This window comes from Leopardus geoffroyi, chromosome C2, assembly GCF_018350155.1.
Source record: "Leopardus geoffroyi isolate Oge1 chromosome C2, O.geoffroyi_Oge1_pat1.0, whole genome shotgun sequence".
Classification (NCBI taxonomy): Eukaryota; Metazoa; Chordata; class Mammalia; order Carnivora; family Felidae; genus Leopardus; species Leopardus geoffroyi.
In genome coordinates this window covers 4212724-4229428 of record NC_059333.1, presented here as the reverse complement: position 1 = coordinate 4229428, position 16705 = coordinate 4212724, and the positions used below count along the sequence as shown (strand labels likewise).

Here is a 16705-nt window from a genome sequence, read left to right as displayed (position 1 = left end):
TCAGGACTGAAACATGCCCCTCAACACCCCCCCCCCCACACTGTTTTTCGTTTGTTTGTTTTGTTTTGTCAACAGCAATTATTTATTTTAAATATACTTTCCCTCCAAGCAGTGTTTCTGGCTCATGTTGGCGACAACACAGAAGAAACTACTGACCCAGTACTGTGAGCACTATCACCACTAGGGGACCTGAGGGTCCCCGTGCGGTTGGGGCCGGAGCCATGGAACTTCAGGCTCCGTCTCCGTCCGGGTCCACACCATCAAATCCCGTTTCTTGGCTGTCAGGAGCAGAGTTCGAGGCCACCTGCATCCACAGACATCAGTCTTAGCGCAACCTTAACACTGTGACGTGCTACCTGCAATTAGGCAAATTCGGCAGGACTGGTGTCACTTTTCTCTTCTGTAACCGTTTCAAAACAGGCTCCTTTTCGTCACCATCTGGGGAAAGGTTATTAATTCCGTTTCCGGGCAGGAATGCACAAAGCACCCCCACCCCCAGGACCTCCTCCTAGTCCGAGATGGAAAACCTCTGGACGTTCACAGGACTAAGCTGGGGTTCAATTTGCCCAATACTTTCTCAGTAGCACTTAGATTAACCCAGTTTTGGTTTTTGTTTTTTTTTTCTCATTTAGGACAGGTCTCAGCATATCTTCCCCACCCCAGGGAGGGCATCGGGGTAGGGGAAAATATCAGAAATATCATCAGACAGACCGTTTCTAAAAGACAGTTTCTAAGAAGCCAGAGCCTCCCCCCTCCCCTCAGAAATTCCAAAGATGGGCCGATGGTGAGGGAGGGAGAGGCTTCCCTTTCGGGAAGCACTGAGGGCAGAAAAGGGGAAAGTAGAAAGTAGGGGACGAAAGGGTGGCGGTCTCTGGACGTCAGGGGAGTAACACACCGTGGGAGGAGAGAAGGGGGGACAAGCCCCGAAGAGCTCCTGAGAGGGAACCAGCTTTGGGGAAGGCAGCAGGAAACATGGTTTAATCCTCGGTTAGCGGATGCCTCCAGGCCAGGCCTACTCGAGCACCAAGCCGGGGATGCTCCCAGGGAGCCTCCGAGGGTTCCCACACTGCTATTTTTAAAACTGACAAGAAGCGGGCTTGTCAGATCGTCAGCTCTGCCGTTGCAGACTGGGGGTTTGCTCGGGCTCGTCCGGACTAGCCAGCGCGGATGGCGCCTTTGCTGTGGGCCGGCGCCCAGGCCAGGCACTCTGTTATTCAGGGCTTCCTCTTAGCCCAAGGGAGGGGCGGGAGGCTGGAGGACCGGGGCCTCTGGGGTCACTTGTGCTCTCTACACGGTAACCTGCCCAGCCCTAGACCCCACCCTAGCGCTCACGATCCCCCTGATCAGGGTTAGCCAGGGAGGCCACGTGTCTCCCCCAAGCCACCAGCCATGCCCATAAGGAGTGGGAAACGCAGATCAGTAGGGTGTCACTTGTGAAATCCCAAGAAGGTCCCCTTGGAAGCTCCTATGGCAGGTGCTTCGGTGGCCCCTGCCTCCCTCCCACCCCTTCCTCAAGGTGGCCCCTGACCTTCCCTGCACAGAACCCTGTGCTCACAGGGGGGGGGGGGGCTGTGGATAAAGTCTGCAGCCAGGGCAGCAGTAGGGCTGGAGGCTTCACCCAGAACCCCAAGAAAACCCTGTTCCCCACTCCACTTCAGGGAACACATTGCGGGGTGGGGATGGGGGGGCAGCACAACCACCATTTCAAAGTCTAGATGCGACTGTGCAAGGCACCCAGCCCCTCCTGCACGACACAACCCCACCCCCACCCCCACCCCACCCCCGAACCTGGAGCTGAATTCAGTCAATCATTAACTTCTGGCTTCACACACAAAGAGCAGGGGGTTAACCATCTTCTCAAGCAGAGAAATCAGCCACTGCTGCAAATACAGAACCCCGGCCCGCCCTACCGGGCCGGCAAAGTGCGAGAGGTGACTCTCTTCCTGTTGGGCGATGCTGACCTCCACGGGGCCGCCCGCTAACATGCCACCACCTGCCTGGCTCGGGCAGGGCAGGAAAGGCTTCCAGTTAAAGGACAAAACACTTTTCAACCAGGCTATGCAATATCCTAAGTGATCCGCGTCAAGTAGAGAAACCCTACCTCCTCCTGGGCCACCCAAGAAAGAAGGGCCTGGTGGCTGGAAATAACAGATTCTGAGGGTGCCGGCTGGTGAGTCAGCCTGGGTGCATCCTTGGTTACTTTGTTTGCTCCTCCAAGAAACCCGTGTGAAAAACGTTGCTGGTGAATAAAACTCGCTTTGACCAGAAGACTCCGTCAGACCAAGGTCCCCAGAGCATAAAAATGTCGCTATGGCGAGGGTCTTGCCTTTCAGGATCTGACCACTGGCTGGTATTCAACGCGGGTCGGATTTCATCAAAATAACCACAGCGCCCCTCCCTCCCGGCCTGAGAAGTTCCCAGGATCCACGGCATAGAGGGGGAGGGACGGCTTGCACAGCCCCTCACCTCTGTGATGTTTCTATGACACTTGTCACCACTCTACTGCCAGTTTCCAAGTAACACTGCGTTTGAGGCTCACGGCAAGAGGTCACCCAGAGCTCTCCTGCCTAATCTCCTAGGCCAGGATGAAAATACGAGGGCAGCGAACGCGCGGGGCCTAGTACCTCACGCTGCAGCAGAAAACACTGCAATCCGTTTACCTTAGTCCTGGGGACTCAAAGAGCCCCGGGGGAGGGGACGTCACCACCATCCCACCAGCGAGAAGCTGGGGTTTGGAGGCCCCATCGCTCAATCAGCCGAGGATTCAAACCCAGGCGCTGGAGACAGCAAAGGCTATGAGAGGTTTCACAGGAGCTGTTTTCCTTTGTGTGTTCGGTAGGGACTCCCTAAGGGGGATCTCCGCACGGAATACAAACCCAACTTCCTCCTAGAAGGCACACTTTCACCACATAATTTCAGTGCGGTCCACTGAAGTTTACATATCAACTAAGTTTACATATCAACTACTACAATGCAAACGTAACAGGCGGCATTAAAACCAGAACTGCTTCTCAAGACCCTCTCCCCCCCACCCCTCCCCCCAACTCCACCCCCTTCCCCCCAAATTAAGCACAGACTACAATCCACCGGCCCTGTTTCACAGGGGTGGCTTCGCGTCCTTTCCAATCGTGGTTAACTGAGTCCCCGTGTTAGGCCGGGACAGGCAGGTTCTTGGACTGGGGCGCTGGGGTGCAGGAGGGCGCTATGGCTCGACCACAAAGCGGGTTAATGTAAAGGCCTCCCCCCACCCCCCACCAGGGGCTCGGCCTGGAAATCAAGTCAGCCAAAGCCAGAGCGCTAGGTCAGGGAGCGCTGGGCAGAACCCCCCGCCCCCCACCCCCGGGGCCGCCTGCCGGACCCCAAGGCCAAGCCCGAGTTCCGTGGCTGCGGAAGCCCGGCCAAGCCAAGCCCAGTGCTTCCGACCGAAATAATTACCGTCTTATACCAATTTGTGCTCCAGCGTAAATTACTAAGTAAGTCGAAGGGAGTCTAACTAACTCACAAAGCCCAGATCCCCACACGGCAATTTTTCTAAGCCGGGAGTAGACCGCAGCGCCCAGGCGGGTCGCGGGCGGGCCGGACGCGCCTCCGAGGGGCGCGGGTCCAAAGCCCGGAAAACCCGAGGCTTCACGCGAAGCTCGCTAGCACCGGGGTGGCCCCACCGGGCACCTCGCAACGTTTCGACCAAACGCGGCCCCTCGAAGCGGGAGCCGCAGCCGGGGACCCGGAGCAGCTAGCTCGCCGCCCCGGCCTCCGCGTCCCTCGGGCCGGGCAAGCGGCGCGGACACCGCTTTCCCTCCGAGGGCTCCCGAGGCGACCCAGGTGGAGAGGAGCCCCCCCCCCCCCAACCCCGGAATCCAAGCGCCCGGACCCCCGCCCGCCGCGGCGCGCAGCAGCCAGGCCCGGCCGCGTCGCCCGCCCCAGCGCCCCCGCCCGGGCCGCTGACCTGTCGTCGACGTGCAGGCTGGGCGAGCACTTGATGGCGAGCCACGTCTTCCAGTGGACATGGCGCACCTTGTACACCTGCCCGAAGCCGCCCGAGCCGACCTTCTCCCAGCCGGCGAACTCGCCCGCGTCGAAGGTGCGCAGCAGCCCCAGGGCCCACGGGCTCCCGCTCTCGCCCTCCATCGCTCGCGTCTCGCCGCCGCCCCGCGCCGCCGCGGCCGCCCAGGTGCCCAGGTGTGCGCCCCGCCCCGCTGACGTCACTTCCGCCGCTCGCCGGCCCCGCCCCTCCCCGGGCGCCAGGTCCCTGCAGCCCCACCGAGGGACGCGTGGGGTCACTGCGTCCTCCGCCCCGGGCGGCGGCGCGCGCAGGTGCCGGCCTGAGTGCGTGCGTGTGTGCAGATCCCAGTAGGGTCCCACGCAGGTGTGAGAGACAAGTCACGGCCGCGTTTCCCCCGGTGCTGTCGCTTGGCAGAAGTTGGCCAAAAAGGGGGAAAAAGTACCGCAACGACCAGGATGCGGCCCACCGATCTGATTCGGATTTCCCCGATTTTACTTGGCCTCATTGGCGCGCGTTAAGTTCTGAACCATGGTATCACCTGTGTAAGTTCGTGCATCTACTACTGCTGTCAAGATCTAGAACATTCCATCAGGAAAGGACCCCCCCCCCTCCCCCCGCCCCTCCTGAGTACCCGAAACCCCAAACCCTGGCCATCACTAATCTTTCCTCTGTTTCTAAAATTGCGTTATTTTCAAATACGTTGTGTTTGCACACAGGAATTGTAGAGGGTGGGATCTTTGGGAATTGGCTTCCCCCCCCCCCCCCCCCCCACTAAGCATAATTCCCTGGAAATTAGCGGCTCGCTTTTTGACACTGAAGTTTCCACTTTGGAAGTAACCCTTTTTTTAATCACCCCAACAGCAGATCTAAAGTGGAGTTTTAGGGGCACCTGGGTGGCTCAGCCGGTTGAGCGGCCCGGTTCAGGTTATGTTCTCGTGGTCCTGGAGTTCGAGCCCGGGGATGGGTTCTGAGCTCCGTTGACAGCTCAGAGCCTGAACCCTGCTTCAGATTTGGTGTCTCCCTCTCTCTCTGCCCCTCCCCCCGCTCACACTCTGTCTCTCTCTCTCTAACATAAATAAACGTTAAAAAAAATTTTTTAAGTGGGGTTTTAAAGACAACGGGGTTCCTCCACCCTTTCCTGGAGCACAGTATCTTTTTTACACCTCGAACACACTGGAAAGGAAAGATGTTTTTCCACCTTTGGGAGGAAAAAAAAATTCCCAGCTTTGAATGAGCTCGGATCTGGGAAAGACATCTGAGTCAGAGGTCGAGAAATGTGATTGCAAGCGTCCGCACCTAAAAACCACTCACTCCTGCACACGTACCGTGAGCGAAGGTTTATTCTTGGCCCAGGGAGATGAATAATGGAGGCAGGATTGGGGGGGGAGGTATTAAGCAGGGAGCGTTTTAATGACACTGTGTTTGTGTTACCCCCAAAGGAGGGGCCGGTCCTCGCTGGCGCCTGGAAGCGGCAGACTTACCCTCTGCAGGCTTTACCCTCCACGGGCTTATGGAGCCCAGTAATTTTACACCCAGTAATGGAGCCCTCCTGCTGTTTTGGAAACAGCCCACTGCCCCTCCCCCACGGGGTCTCTTTGAAGAATGCTCACACTTCCGGCCCACCGTGGGCCTCTTGGGAAAGAAAGCCAGGCAGCCGCGTCCTCTTCCACACCATCTTGAACTCGTGAGACCTTAGCGGCAAATGGCTACTGATTGTAACTAACTGATTGTAACTAACATGGACATTAACCTGTTTAGAAGCCTTGTGCCTTTAAGGATGTGAAGGTAACTTGAAAGTAAGCATAGTGGTTATTTTGGTGGAGAAAACCAGCAAATCGGCTAGAAAATGAGTCACTTGTGTGTGCTGTTTCCGGGACTCGGCTGGAGGCATCTTTCTGCAGACTTTCTAACCTCCGGAATCTCACTGCCGGGGGCTTCGTTCAGCAGCCTAAGTGACTAACAGCCCACACCAGTCTCGTAATAAAATACACTGTTTTCATTTATTTAATCATCTGGCGCTTCACTCGACAAATATTTATGGAGTGTCTGCTGCAGGCTCAGCTCTGGGCTCCTGGGCCCACAACCAGAGCTCACAGAGGCCTGGATAGCCAGTCCCCCACTGCAAACTGATGGGGACAAAGATCAAGGCTACGGTTGGGCAGCCTGCCCCTGGCGCCCCCTTGGGGTTTGCTGTGCTCTTCATGCAAGCCACTCAATGCACTCTGAAGGTCAATTTTTCAATCCGTAGAAGGAAAACAGAGTCCGTTGCAGGAACTGTGAGGAGAGCCCAGGTTCTAGACGCTGTGGGATTACAGGAGAGTAACTGTTCATGCTAATGGTCACCAGTCCTACGTGGGTAAGGTTGACATTTCTAAGTATAAAAATAATTTACAGTGTTGGGGTGCCTGGGTGGCTCAGTCAGTTGAGCGTCCGACTTCGGCTCAGGTCATGATGTCGCCGTCTGTGGGTTCAAGCCCCGTGTCAGGCTCTGTGCTGACAGCCTGGAACCTGGAGCCCGCTTCGGATTCCGTGTCTCCCTCTCTCACTGCCCCTCCCCCACTCACACTCTGTCTCTCTCTCCTTCAAAAATAAATAAATACTAAAAACAATTTTTTAAATAACTTACAGTGTCAATAATTTAGTGATTATTTTACCATTGTTTATTTTATAAGGTGAGGGGATAAGCCTTTGTGGTTACTCTGTGGCCATCCAAGAAACCCTGAAGAGAGTGAGATACAGAAGATATCTTACCATTTTTGACAGAGAAACCTTGGTGTCCCATTGAGGTATGATGACACCGGAGTGCCTAACGAGAATAAAATAGTTATGGTGTTATTTTGTTGTGCAAATATTTAACATAGATGCAAGTACAAGTGACAGGTGAAGAGGTTTAAAAGGGACACAAGAAATCAGTTTGTTGAAATGATTTCAATCACTGATAGGGCACAAAACCTAAAGATCCATCCTTTTTGAACTAGAGATGTTTTATCACCTGTAAGCTTCCAAAATATCGCTACTAACATATTTTATGTGTGAGATTGAGCATATACACGTTGGAACTTAAAGCTTTTAATGTCAGCTTTAAACTATAGTAAGTTATCGGAATATTAAAGAAGACGAAATGTATATTAAATTGAATTTCCCTTCTTAATGGGCTGTGGCAATTTTCTTAATAAACAGAGAAGCCTTACCCGTGATTATGTAAACACATTCTCCGAAATGATTGAACGCTACACTGTCAACCATTTATACCAATGAAAACCTTTGATCGAAGCATAAAGTTTCACTCTGAGTACATTTTGGGTCAAAATGAAAGTGGACTGACTTAAAGAAAACTAGTAGTGCAAGTTTGCATCTCAGACTTGGGAAGCGGCCGTCGTGAGGATTCGTGCGACCGCCGCGCTCCAGGAACTCCGCGCACACAGCGCCCCCCTCCGCCCCGCTCCCCGCGCAGGGCAGCGCCGGGCACCCAGAGGGGCGCGAGGCGGGAGCAGTCGGGAGAGGTGCGCCCCGAGGGCAAGACGCTCGGGGAAGTGGGGGAAGTGACAGCCGGCCTGTCCGGGAGCTCAGGGGCAGCGGGGCCGGGTGGGCAAGCCCGCGGGGACTCTGCCGTCCTTCCCCCGAGGAAGTGCCTCGTCCGCGTTCTCCTACCTCGGGTGCCCCGCCAGCGCAGCTCGCCCGACGGCACCCCCTAGTCCAGGGGCCCCGGGGTGGCCGGCTCGGCGGGGATGTCCCCTTCTCCACGCGCAGCCCGCGCGTCCCGCCGCGGGGAGCCCACCGACCCTGCGGCCCGCGAGCAGGCAGGTGCAGGGCTCTCCTGCGGCAGGGTCCCGTGGGGACTCGGCCGGCCCTTGAACCCGGGGAGAGGGGCCCCTGCCTGAGGATGGCCGTGGGGCCCCAGGGACGCAGGGGGCACGGCGTGGACCAGGTGCCGGAGGAACAGTGCCGGGTGTCTGTCACCTGCGCTGTGGGTGCCTGCTCCGTGAGCTTGTCCCCCTCCGGGGGCCGGAGCAGCGCGCCGCCCGCACACGGCCCTCCCAGGCGGACGGAGCAGGCCAGGGGCCACCGAGCCCGGGCCCGGGATCGGGACGAACTCGGCTTGAGCCACCCGCTGGGGCGGGGCCGCTGGCTCCTCCCCTTCCCCCTCCTCCCGCCTCCCCGCCGGTCCCTCCTTCTTCGCCGGGCTCCTCCCCTCTCCCCGCCCCGCCCCGGGGGCTCCTCCGGGTGCAGCCCCTTCCGGCCCCGCAGGCTCCGCCCCAGGTAGGTGACTCTGCTCTCTCCGGAGGGCAGCTCCTGCAGCAACTTGCTGGGCTGTTTCTGAGAATTCCCTGCACGATTTGAATGTTATTTGCTAAAGAACATAACTTGTTCACCGCTGCCTTTCCGTCTCCCTTCGAGCCGAAGAGCGCCCGGAGCAAGAGTTCGCGGCCCGGATTGCCACGGCCCCCCTCCCAGGGTTTGGGAAGAGGGAGAGAAGGGGAGAGGGGCTGCCTTCCAGCGTCTAGCTTTTATGGAGCACGTGTTTTCCTTTCTTTGACCTAAAGTGTAGGGACACACAAGGTGATGTCCGCTTCAGGTGTCCGACACAGTGATTCACCGTCCCTGTCCGTCGTGCGGGGCTCACCAGGGCAGCCCCCAGCCGTCGCCGGGCACGCGGTTACAGTGCCATGAGCTGTCTTCCCCAGGCTGTGCCTTTCGGGGCCCTGACTTACTCATTCCATAACTGGAGGCCTGGGCTTCCCTCTCTGGTCACCATTTTGCCCATCCCCCCCCCCCCCCCCGCCCCTTCCTTCTGGCAACCCCCCCCCCCCAGCTGTTCTTGGTATTTAGGGGTCTCTTTTTCTGCATTTTGTTTGCTCGTTTGTTCATTCGTTTTGTGTTTTTTTGGTCCCACACGTAAGTAAGTCCTGTGTATTTGTCCTTCTCTGTCTGACTTAATACTCTCTAGGTCCATCCGTGTCATTGCCAGTGGCAAGCTTCCGTTCTTTTTCATGGCTGAGTAATATTTCATTGACCACTTAGGTTGCTCCCACAGTTTGGCTATTGTAAATATTGTAAATAATGCTGCTGTAAACACAAGGGTGCATGTACCCCTCTGAATTAGTATTTTCGTATTCTTTGGGTAAATACCCTAGAATGGAATTATTGGATCGTATGATAATTCTACTTTTAATTTTTTGAAGGACCTCCATACTGTTTTCCAGAGTGGCTGCACCAGTCTGCATTCCCACCAATAGGTCGTGAGTGTTCCTTTTTCTCCACATCCTCGCCAACACCTGTTGTTTCTTGTGTTGTTGGTTTTAGCCATTCTGACAGGTGTGAGGTGGTATCTGTCACATTGTGGTTTTTGATTTGTATATCCGTGACGATGAGCGATGTTGAACATCTTTTCATGTGTCTGTTGGCCGTCTGGATGTCTTCTATGGAGAAATGTCTGTTCATGCCTTCTGCCCATTTTTTAATTGGATTATTTGGTTTTGGGGGTGTTGGGTTCTATCAGTTCGTTATATATTTTGGATAGTATCCCTTTACCAGGTATGTCATTTGCACGTATCTTCTCCCATTCTGTAGGTTGCCTTTTCGTTTTGTTGATTGTCTCCTTTGTGGTGCAGAAGCTTTTACTTTGACGTAGTCGCAAGAGTTTATTTTTGCTTTTGTTTCCCTTGCCTCTGGAGACGTATCTAGAGAAAATGGGACTATGACCAATGTCTGAGACATTACTGCCCGTGCTCTCCTCTAGGATCTTGAGGGTTTCGAGGTTTTGTGATTCCATACACACTTCAGTATCTTGTAAATGTTACTATTTAGCAAACGTTTTCTTCTACACAAACCTCCCTTTCCAGAGTTGTCCTCTTTGACTCCAGCGACCCCACGCCTGCCCTCCCCAAGTGTAAGATCCGTGCGCTGGGGACACATCACGAGCTTATGCACGAAGACAGCATTAAGCACATGCTTCTGGAATCACCCATAATATCTCTCTACATCCCCTGGGCACCCTCGCCCTCACTCCCTGCCCTTTAAGTGTTGGGGCTTCTCAAAGCCCATCCCAGGCCTCTCCTCCCTCGCTGGACACTCTCCTCTTTATCCCCAGGTGAGCGCCTCCAGGCCCACCGCCTCAGTGTTCATCTGTTTGACAGACTCCGACATTTGTCCGTCCAGGCCAGACTTCTCCCTCTGCGCACGAGAGCCCCAAATTCAACATGGCACCCATATCTCTAAGGCACCTCCACACGTCTGGGACGAGCCTCCCAAATTGTCACCCCCAAACTGGTTCTTTCCAGAGTGCCCCATCCCTGTGAAGAGACTGCCTTCTTTTCTGAAGGCCAGGAACCAAAAGGTGTTTGCAGACCCTCACGCACCCTCTGTCCAACGAGATCCAGCCCGTCATCAACTGCCCCACCCCACACGTGGACAAGAGGCCTGGCCTCCACGGCAAAGGGCTGTGGTCTGGCCCTCCTTGGGCCTGCCCTTCTGTCCACCCTCCCAGATCAAACTAGATACCTGTGACCCCAGCCCAAATGTCCCCAAGACCACCCCCAAACTCTGCACGACTCGATCCTCTGGAGGGTGACCTCACTGCTGGTGTGAGCGCCCTGGTGTCCAAGGCCAGAGGAAGCTGTTTGCAGGGGACAGCAGTGGGCGGGGCTACGGCCCGGGGTTGGGATGTCCCCACTGTGGGCCCTGGAGGCCTCTCTCTGTTTGCTGCGAAGCTGGGGGTGGACAGAAAGAGGGTCTGCGATCTGCCAGTTTAAATGTGGCCTTCTGAGATGTGAGGGTGGATTTGTCAAAGCAGGACAGGACACATGTTACCTAACGCTCTGTCTGCTGGCTTTCTAACTTTCAACAGTTTAGACACACGGCACGCTGGCCTCGTTCGCGCCCTTCCCCGGCAGCAGCGCCATCGTGGTCTGATCACCAAAATGCCTGCTCTTCCTTCCTGAGCGTCTCCTGGTGGATCGCTGGCTCCCACGCCAGCCCCTGGCCCCGTCCTGGTCATTTCCTGCCGGGGTCATCGGCCGCCCTCTCCAGTCGTTCTTCAGCAGCGATGGTTTGAACGTGCAAACCCGAGGTCAGTGTTTGAGGATGGAAACGGGCCCAACGGGCCTCCCTCTCTAGCCTCGTCCCCCACCCCCCTCCCTGTCTCTGCCGCCCTTGGTCGTCCAGCCGCCCCTCCACCCCCATTCCTCTGACTCAGACTCCACCCAGCCTTTGCACAAGCTGTCCTGTTGGGAAAGTTCCGCCGATGCCTGGTTTCCTCCCGCTCAGCCCCCCTCTCTGTCTTGCCCCGAGTCCCAGAGTCACTCAGCTTCCTCTGTTACAAGGTCCTGGGGTATGGAGCTGGGTACATGGCCGTGTTTAGTAGGCACTGCTGATGAGGGCCTGGCTCCTCCATTCTGGACCGCAAGGGGGCGCCTTCGCTGCCCTCACGTGACCGGCCTGCCCCCCCCACCCCATCCAGGCTCGTCACTGACCCCCGCCCTTCTCTGTCCCGGCCGCACGGGCCATTTTGTTCCTCCACGAAGTGACACACGCCTTCCTTCCTCAGAGCCTCTGCAGGAGCAGCTCCTCCCCTGGCAGGCCCCAGGGGGCCTCACCTGTGTTCACCTCTTTTGTTCTATGTCACGCCTCCCTGAGGCCTTCCCAGATGACCCATCTAAAACAGCACCGATCCAGCCCAACTCAATGCCACCCCCCAGGAGCCACTCCAGAGGCTGGGGAGTTATTATCTCTCTTGCTGACGTGCATCGCAAAATGCATGCTGGCTCGGGTACTCAGGTGAGTCCTGCGGGGGTCACTGTGAGAGCGCCCCCTGGTGCCCGGGCCGGGCAGGACGTGCTCCTGGGCGCCAGGCTCTCCCAAGCTTCCTCTGCACACGGCACCCTCATACCTCCTGATCCTTCTACACTGGCCCTGGGACGGAGACACGCCCGGCACTTCCGTTTATTAAGTAGTTAGGATCACACAATTTGAAAAGTATTTATGGGACAACAGCGCAGCCGTCCCTTGAAAAGTTAAGCATAGGGGCACCTGGGTGGCTCAGTCCGTGAAGCCTCCCACTCTTGATTTCAGCTCAGGTCAGGATCTCACGGTTTGTGAGATCGAGCCCCGCGTCGGGCTCTGTGCCTGTCAGTGCGGAGCCTGCTTGGGATGCTGTCTCTCTCCCTCTCTCTGCCCCTCCCCTGCTCATGCTCTCTCTCCCTCTCTCTCCCTCCCTCTCTCTCAAAATAAACAAGTACACATTTTTGTAAATTAAAAAAGAACTGTTAAGCATAGAATTACCACGTGACCCAGCGATTTCACCTAAGTGTCTACCCAACAGAACTGAAAACAGGAATTCAAACAAAACCTTGTACACAAGTGTTCCTGGCAACATTATTCACAAGAGCAAGAGGTTGTAACACCCCAAGTGTCCATCGGTGGGCGAGTGAATAACAGAACGTGGTAAAGACGGGCAGTGGGAGGAAGGGGCCTTGGTCCTCACGCTCGCGGGCCTGGCCTGCAAGGCGTTTTATTTCCCAGGGCGAGCACGGGCCTGGAGCTGGTGGCTGCCGATAAGGCTGTCTGCTCTGGGCGCAAAGATCAGGACCAGATCTCCCGTCAATCATGGTGATCTTAGCGGCAAAGCGGGGACTGGCCCCATCTCATCTACGGCCAGAGAGAGGCCCAGGGGGGTCCAGAAACACAGCCAAACGGTCCTTTCGAGCAGACGATGCCTACTTCAGGTAGTTTCCCCAAAGCAGAGCTGGCGTCCAAAAGCAGGTCAGCAGATCCCAACAACGGAGTGGGACCGGGAGGCGACCCGTAGTCTCTGGTCTGTTTTTACTGGACACGCAGGGCAGCTCTGCCCGGCTGGCCGGGTAGCTGGCGAGCCTCCCTCACCTGTGTGCTCACAGCCTTGGTGGGGAGGTGCCCACGGATGATGAGGAACCGGGCGGAACTGTAGGGCAGGGCCTGCACGTGGGGCCGGGGGGGCGGGGGGCTGCGGGAGGGATGGTCCAGGGCCGTGGACGTCGCAGACTGGTAAGGCCTTGGTGAGCCAGGGCCTCCAGACTGCTTCCTGGGCCCGAGGGAGAACAAGCTTCCAAAACAGCTGTGTCCGGCGGATGGCCAGAAACCGAGAGTCTCCCGAAACCCCCAGGGGGGCTAGGGAGGAACTTAGGGGCTGGGGGCCTAGGGGACCCGGTGAGACTCACTGTTTGGGGCTGAGCTGTGTCCCCGCAAAGATACACTGTTCTCCTAAAATCCAGTGCCTGTGGAGGTGACATTGTTTTTTTTTTTTTTTAACATTACTAATTTCTTGTTGTTTTAATATTTATGTGTGTGTGTGAGAGAGAGAGAGAGAGACAGAGCGAGCATGTGACACGAGCAGGGGGAGGGACAGAAAGAGAGGGAGAGAGAGAATCCCAAGCAGGCTCCGCACCATCAGCGTAGAACCTGACTCGGGCCTCGAACTTACAAACTGTGAGATCTCGACCTGAGCTGAAATCAACAGTTGGAGGCTTAACCGACTGAGCCACCCAGGTGCCGCGAGGTGACAGTATTTTTAAACGGTCTTTGCAGATGATCAAGTTAAAATGAGGTCATTAGGGGGAGCCCTGCTCCAATGTGGCTGGTGACCTTATAAAAGGGGAAATTTAGAGGCGCCCGGATGGACGATGTCAGTTAAGTGTCCGACTCTTTATTTCAGCTCAGGTCATGATCTCATGATCGGTGAGTTCAAGCCCCGCACTGTCACTGCAGAGCCTGCGTGGGACTCTCTCCTTCTCTCTCTGCCCCTCCCCTGCTCATGGGCACGCACACACTCTCTCTTGCGCTCTCGCTCTCTCCTTCTCACTCTTGCTCTCCCTGTCTCAAATTAAATCAACTTCAAAGTAAAAAGGGGGGGGGGGCGCCGTAGGTAAATGTGCACAAGGAAAATGGCACAATGACAGAGGGAGAAGGTGGCCATGTGACTGGAGGACACATCTACAAGCCGACAGCTGCTGGCAGGTGCCAGGAGCTGGAAGGGGCAGGGAAAGACACTCCCCTGGAGCCTTCACAGGGAGCCTGGCCCTGGGGACACTGGGTTTCAGACGTCTGGCCTCCAGACTGTGAGAGAGCACATTTCTGTTGGTTTATGCCCCCCACTTGCAATATTTCAACACAGAAGCCTCAGGAAACTGATATCACCAGCTGGATTGATATCTCTGTCACAGTTCTGTGGATCCTTGTTTTGGCAAAAACCAGAGATACTAAATTTCTGGGTTCACCGCTGGGCTTACCAGCCGGCTGACTGTAGCTGGTCAAAACGCTCATCTGGAGGGTCTGTAACAGTTAATTTTACGGATCAATCTGACCGGCCCACAGGGTGCCCAGGTATTTGGTCACACATTCTGGGTGTGTCGAAGTAAGACTAACATTTGAATCAGTGGACCAAGCAAAACAGATGACTGCCGCCACTAATGTGGGTGAGCCTCGTGCAATCAGTTGAAGGCCTGAAAGGAAGTAAGAGAATTCCTCCTGCCCGGGGGCCTTTGAACTGAAACAGCGGCTTGTCCTGGGTCTCCAGCTTACGGAACCACCTGCAGATGTCGGGGCTCGTGAACCTTCAAAATCATGTGAGCCACTTCCTCGGCTCAGGTCATGATCTCATGGTCCGTGAGTTCGAGCCCCACGCCAGACTCTGTGCTGACAGCTCAGAGCCTGGAGCTGCTTCGGATTCTGTGTCTCCCCCTCTGTCTCTGCCCCTTCATCGCTCGCATTCTGTCCCCTTGTCTCAAAAATAAAAAAATATCTTAAAAACCGGTAAAACAGAACCTATGGGTTCTGTTTCTCTGAGGAACCCTGACTCACGCAGACCCTTAAGCTTTCCTATTTAACTTCAACCCTATTTTGTACAGCCAGGCCAGTCTTCTTTTTGGCAAAAATAGTAGACTCACATTTTTGCAGGCTGTTCTGTATTTTCTATTGTATTTTGTGTTTTTCAAAGCCATTTCTTTTTTTTTTTTTTTTTTTTTTTTTGTATGGGCTTATTTCTGTATTTTGAGAGTGAGAGAGAAAGCATGAGCAGGGGAGGGGCAGAGAGAGAGAGAGAGAGAGAGAATCCCAACCAGGCTTTGCACCTTCAGCACAGAGCCCGATGGGGGGCTCGAACCCGCCCAAAACGGATCATAACCTGAGCCGAAATCAAGAGTGGGACGCTTCACCGACCAAGCCGCCCAGGCGCCTCTGAAACAGCCATTGCTGAGCCCCTACAGCGCAGCCCCGATGCTACAGGTCAAGGTCAGTGAAACGAGCAGTCAGGGCATGAGACCTCGGGTGTCTGGACAGGCCCTCTGACACAAAGAGGCAGGGAAGTCAGGTGCGCGCTTTCTGGAGCTCAAGTAAAAGGATCCTACGACAAGGCGTCTGAAGGTCGGCGGCCTCCGGGCCCTGCTCTGCCCGTGAGACGAGAGGTTGAGCTTTCCCACCGAAGGCCCAGGAGACCGCCCCACCCCCACCGTGACTCACGCCCACCCCGGGGCCCAGAGCCCCGCACCCGCCTCCTCCGCCAGCCGGGTCTCTCCTATCGCGGCTCCCGATCGGACCTCACCCGCCAAGACTCCTCTCCCCAAGACATCTGTTTGGAAAGGAATGCTCCCCGGGTACTGTTTCTCACACACGCCCTGGGGTCCTGCCAAATTCTCAAGGGAGGGTTTCCTCCAGTTGGCCACCTGCCATCTGCGGGCCGAGCGTGGGAACTGCAGCCGCGGCCCTGGCGTCAGGATGGCCCCGCAGACGAGCCTCCCGACCAAACGGTGCTTCGCTCGCTCCGCAAATACGTGGGGTGCACCCGGGGCGGGCCGGGCACGGCTGCCGGCACCGAGGACCGTGGCCCGGCTCTGCCCTCCTGGGTCTCTCGGTGAAATCCAGGCACCCAGCCCGGCGGAAGCAGGCGGGGTGAGCTGCCGATGGCCTTCCAGCTCCCTCTGCCACCTCCCAGCGCCTCTTGCCTCGGTTTCTCCCCCTGTGGAACGAGGAAGGAGAAACTAAGGGTGCCCACTTCACAGAACTGTGGGTATTAAGAAACTAACGCGTCCCCAGAACAGCGTCTGCGTGTCCCGTGCCTGGCAAGAGCCTTGGCTCCGACCGTCTTCCCCCTTTGATGGGCTTTCAGTGGTGCCCTGGACCCACCTAATCTCCCATTAATCCCATGAAAGTGGACAAATACAATAGTATCAAAGCACAGTTGACGAGAGAGCGAGTTGCAGCCACTTCCACGACGAGACCCATTTCTGTTAAAATGCTATATAACTTGTAGAAGCAAAAACTGAGACGCAACCCGCATGGGGTTGCCACCAATGGGGCCACGGCTGAACGGCCCCTTCGCTCTTCCGCACGAAGTACTACGAGGTCATGAGAAGGGAGTCTGCACACGGCTCTGGAGTGATCGCAGAGATCTCTGCGAACGGAGCAAGACGGAGGAAAGCGTGAGATGTGCATTACTGTCTATCCAGGACCGGCCGGAAATGGAAAACCAGCCAGCTATCTAGCAGCTGTCCATCTATGAGCTGTTTGTCTATCAACTATCTATCATCTGTCTACTACCATCTACCTTCTCTCTACCTACGTATCTATCATCTCTTAATCTGCTCCTATTTTAAAATTAAGCAGCGAGGGAATAATCCATAAGCATTTCTGAAGGTTACCCACAGGGGATGGTGAGTGGAAGGGCGTGGGTCG

At 56.0% G+C, this 16705-nt stretch overlaps 1 protein-coding gene and 2 long non-coding RNA genes across 3 annotated transcripts in view; 1 reads left to right on the top strand and 2 right to left on the bottom strand.

The window, feature by feature from the left end:
* Positions 1-4178, bottom strand: part of RIPK4 (receptor interacting serine/threonine kinase 4) — a 28140-nt gene extending 23962 nt beyond the window's left edge. The window contains exon 1 of the mRNA XM_045501314.1: positions 3947-4178. Within this exon, the coding sequence (XP_045357270.1) occupies positions 3947-4128 (182 nt within the window). The 5' untranslated portion in view covers positions 4129-4178. The remainder of the gene's footprint in view (positions 1-3946) is intronic.
* A 78-nt stretch (positions 4179-4256) lies between these two features.
* On the top strand, positions 4257-6006 carry LOC123575991. Its single transcript, XR_006701121.1, has 2 exons — positions 4257-4545; positions 5443-6006. It is a non-coding gene; the product is annotated as an uncharacterized LOC123575991 (long non-coding RNA).
* Positions 6007-6242: 236 nt separating this feature from the next.
* On the bottom strand, positions 6243-8085 carry LOC123575992. Its single transcript, XR_006701122.1, has 2 exons — positions 6755-8085; positions 6243-6277 (listed from the first exon to the last, which is right to left on the bottom strand). It is a non-coding gene; the product is annotated as an uncharacterized LOC123575992 (long non-coding RNA).
* Between the last annotated feature and the right edge of the window lie 8620 nt (positions 8086-16705).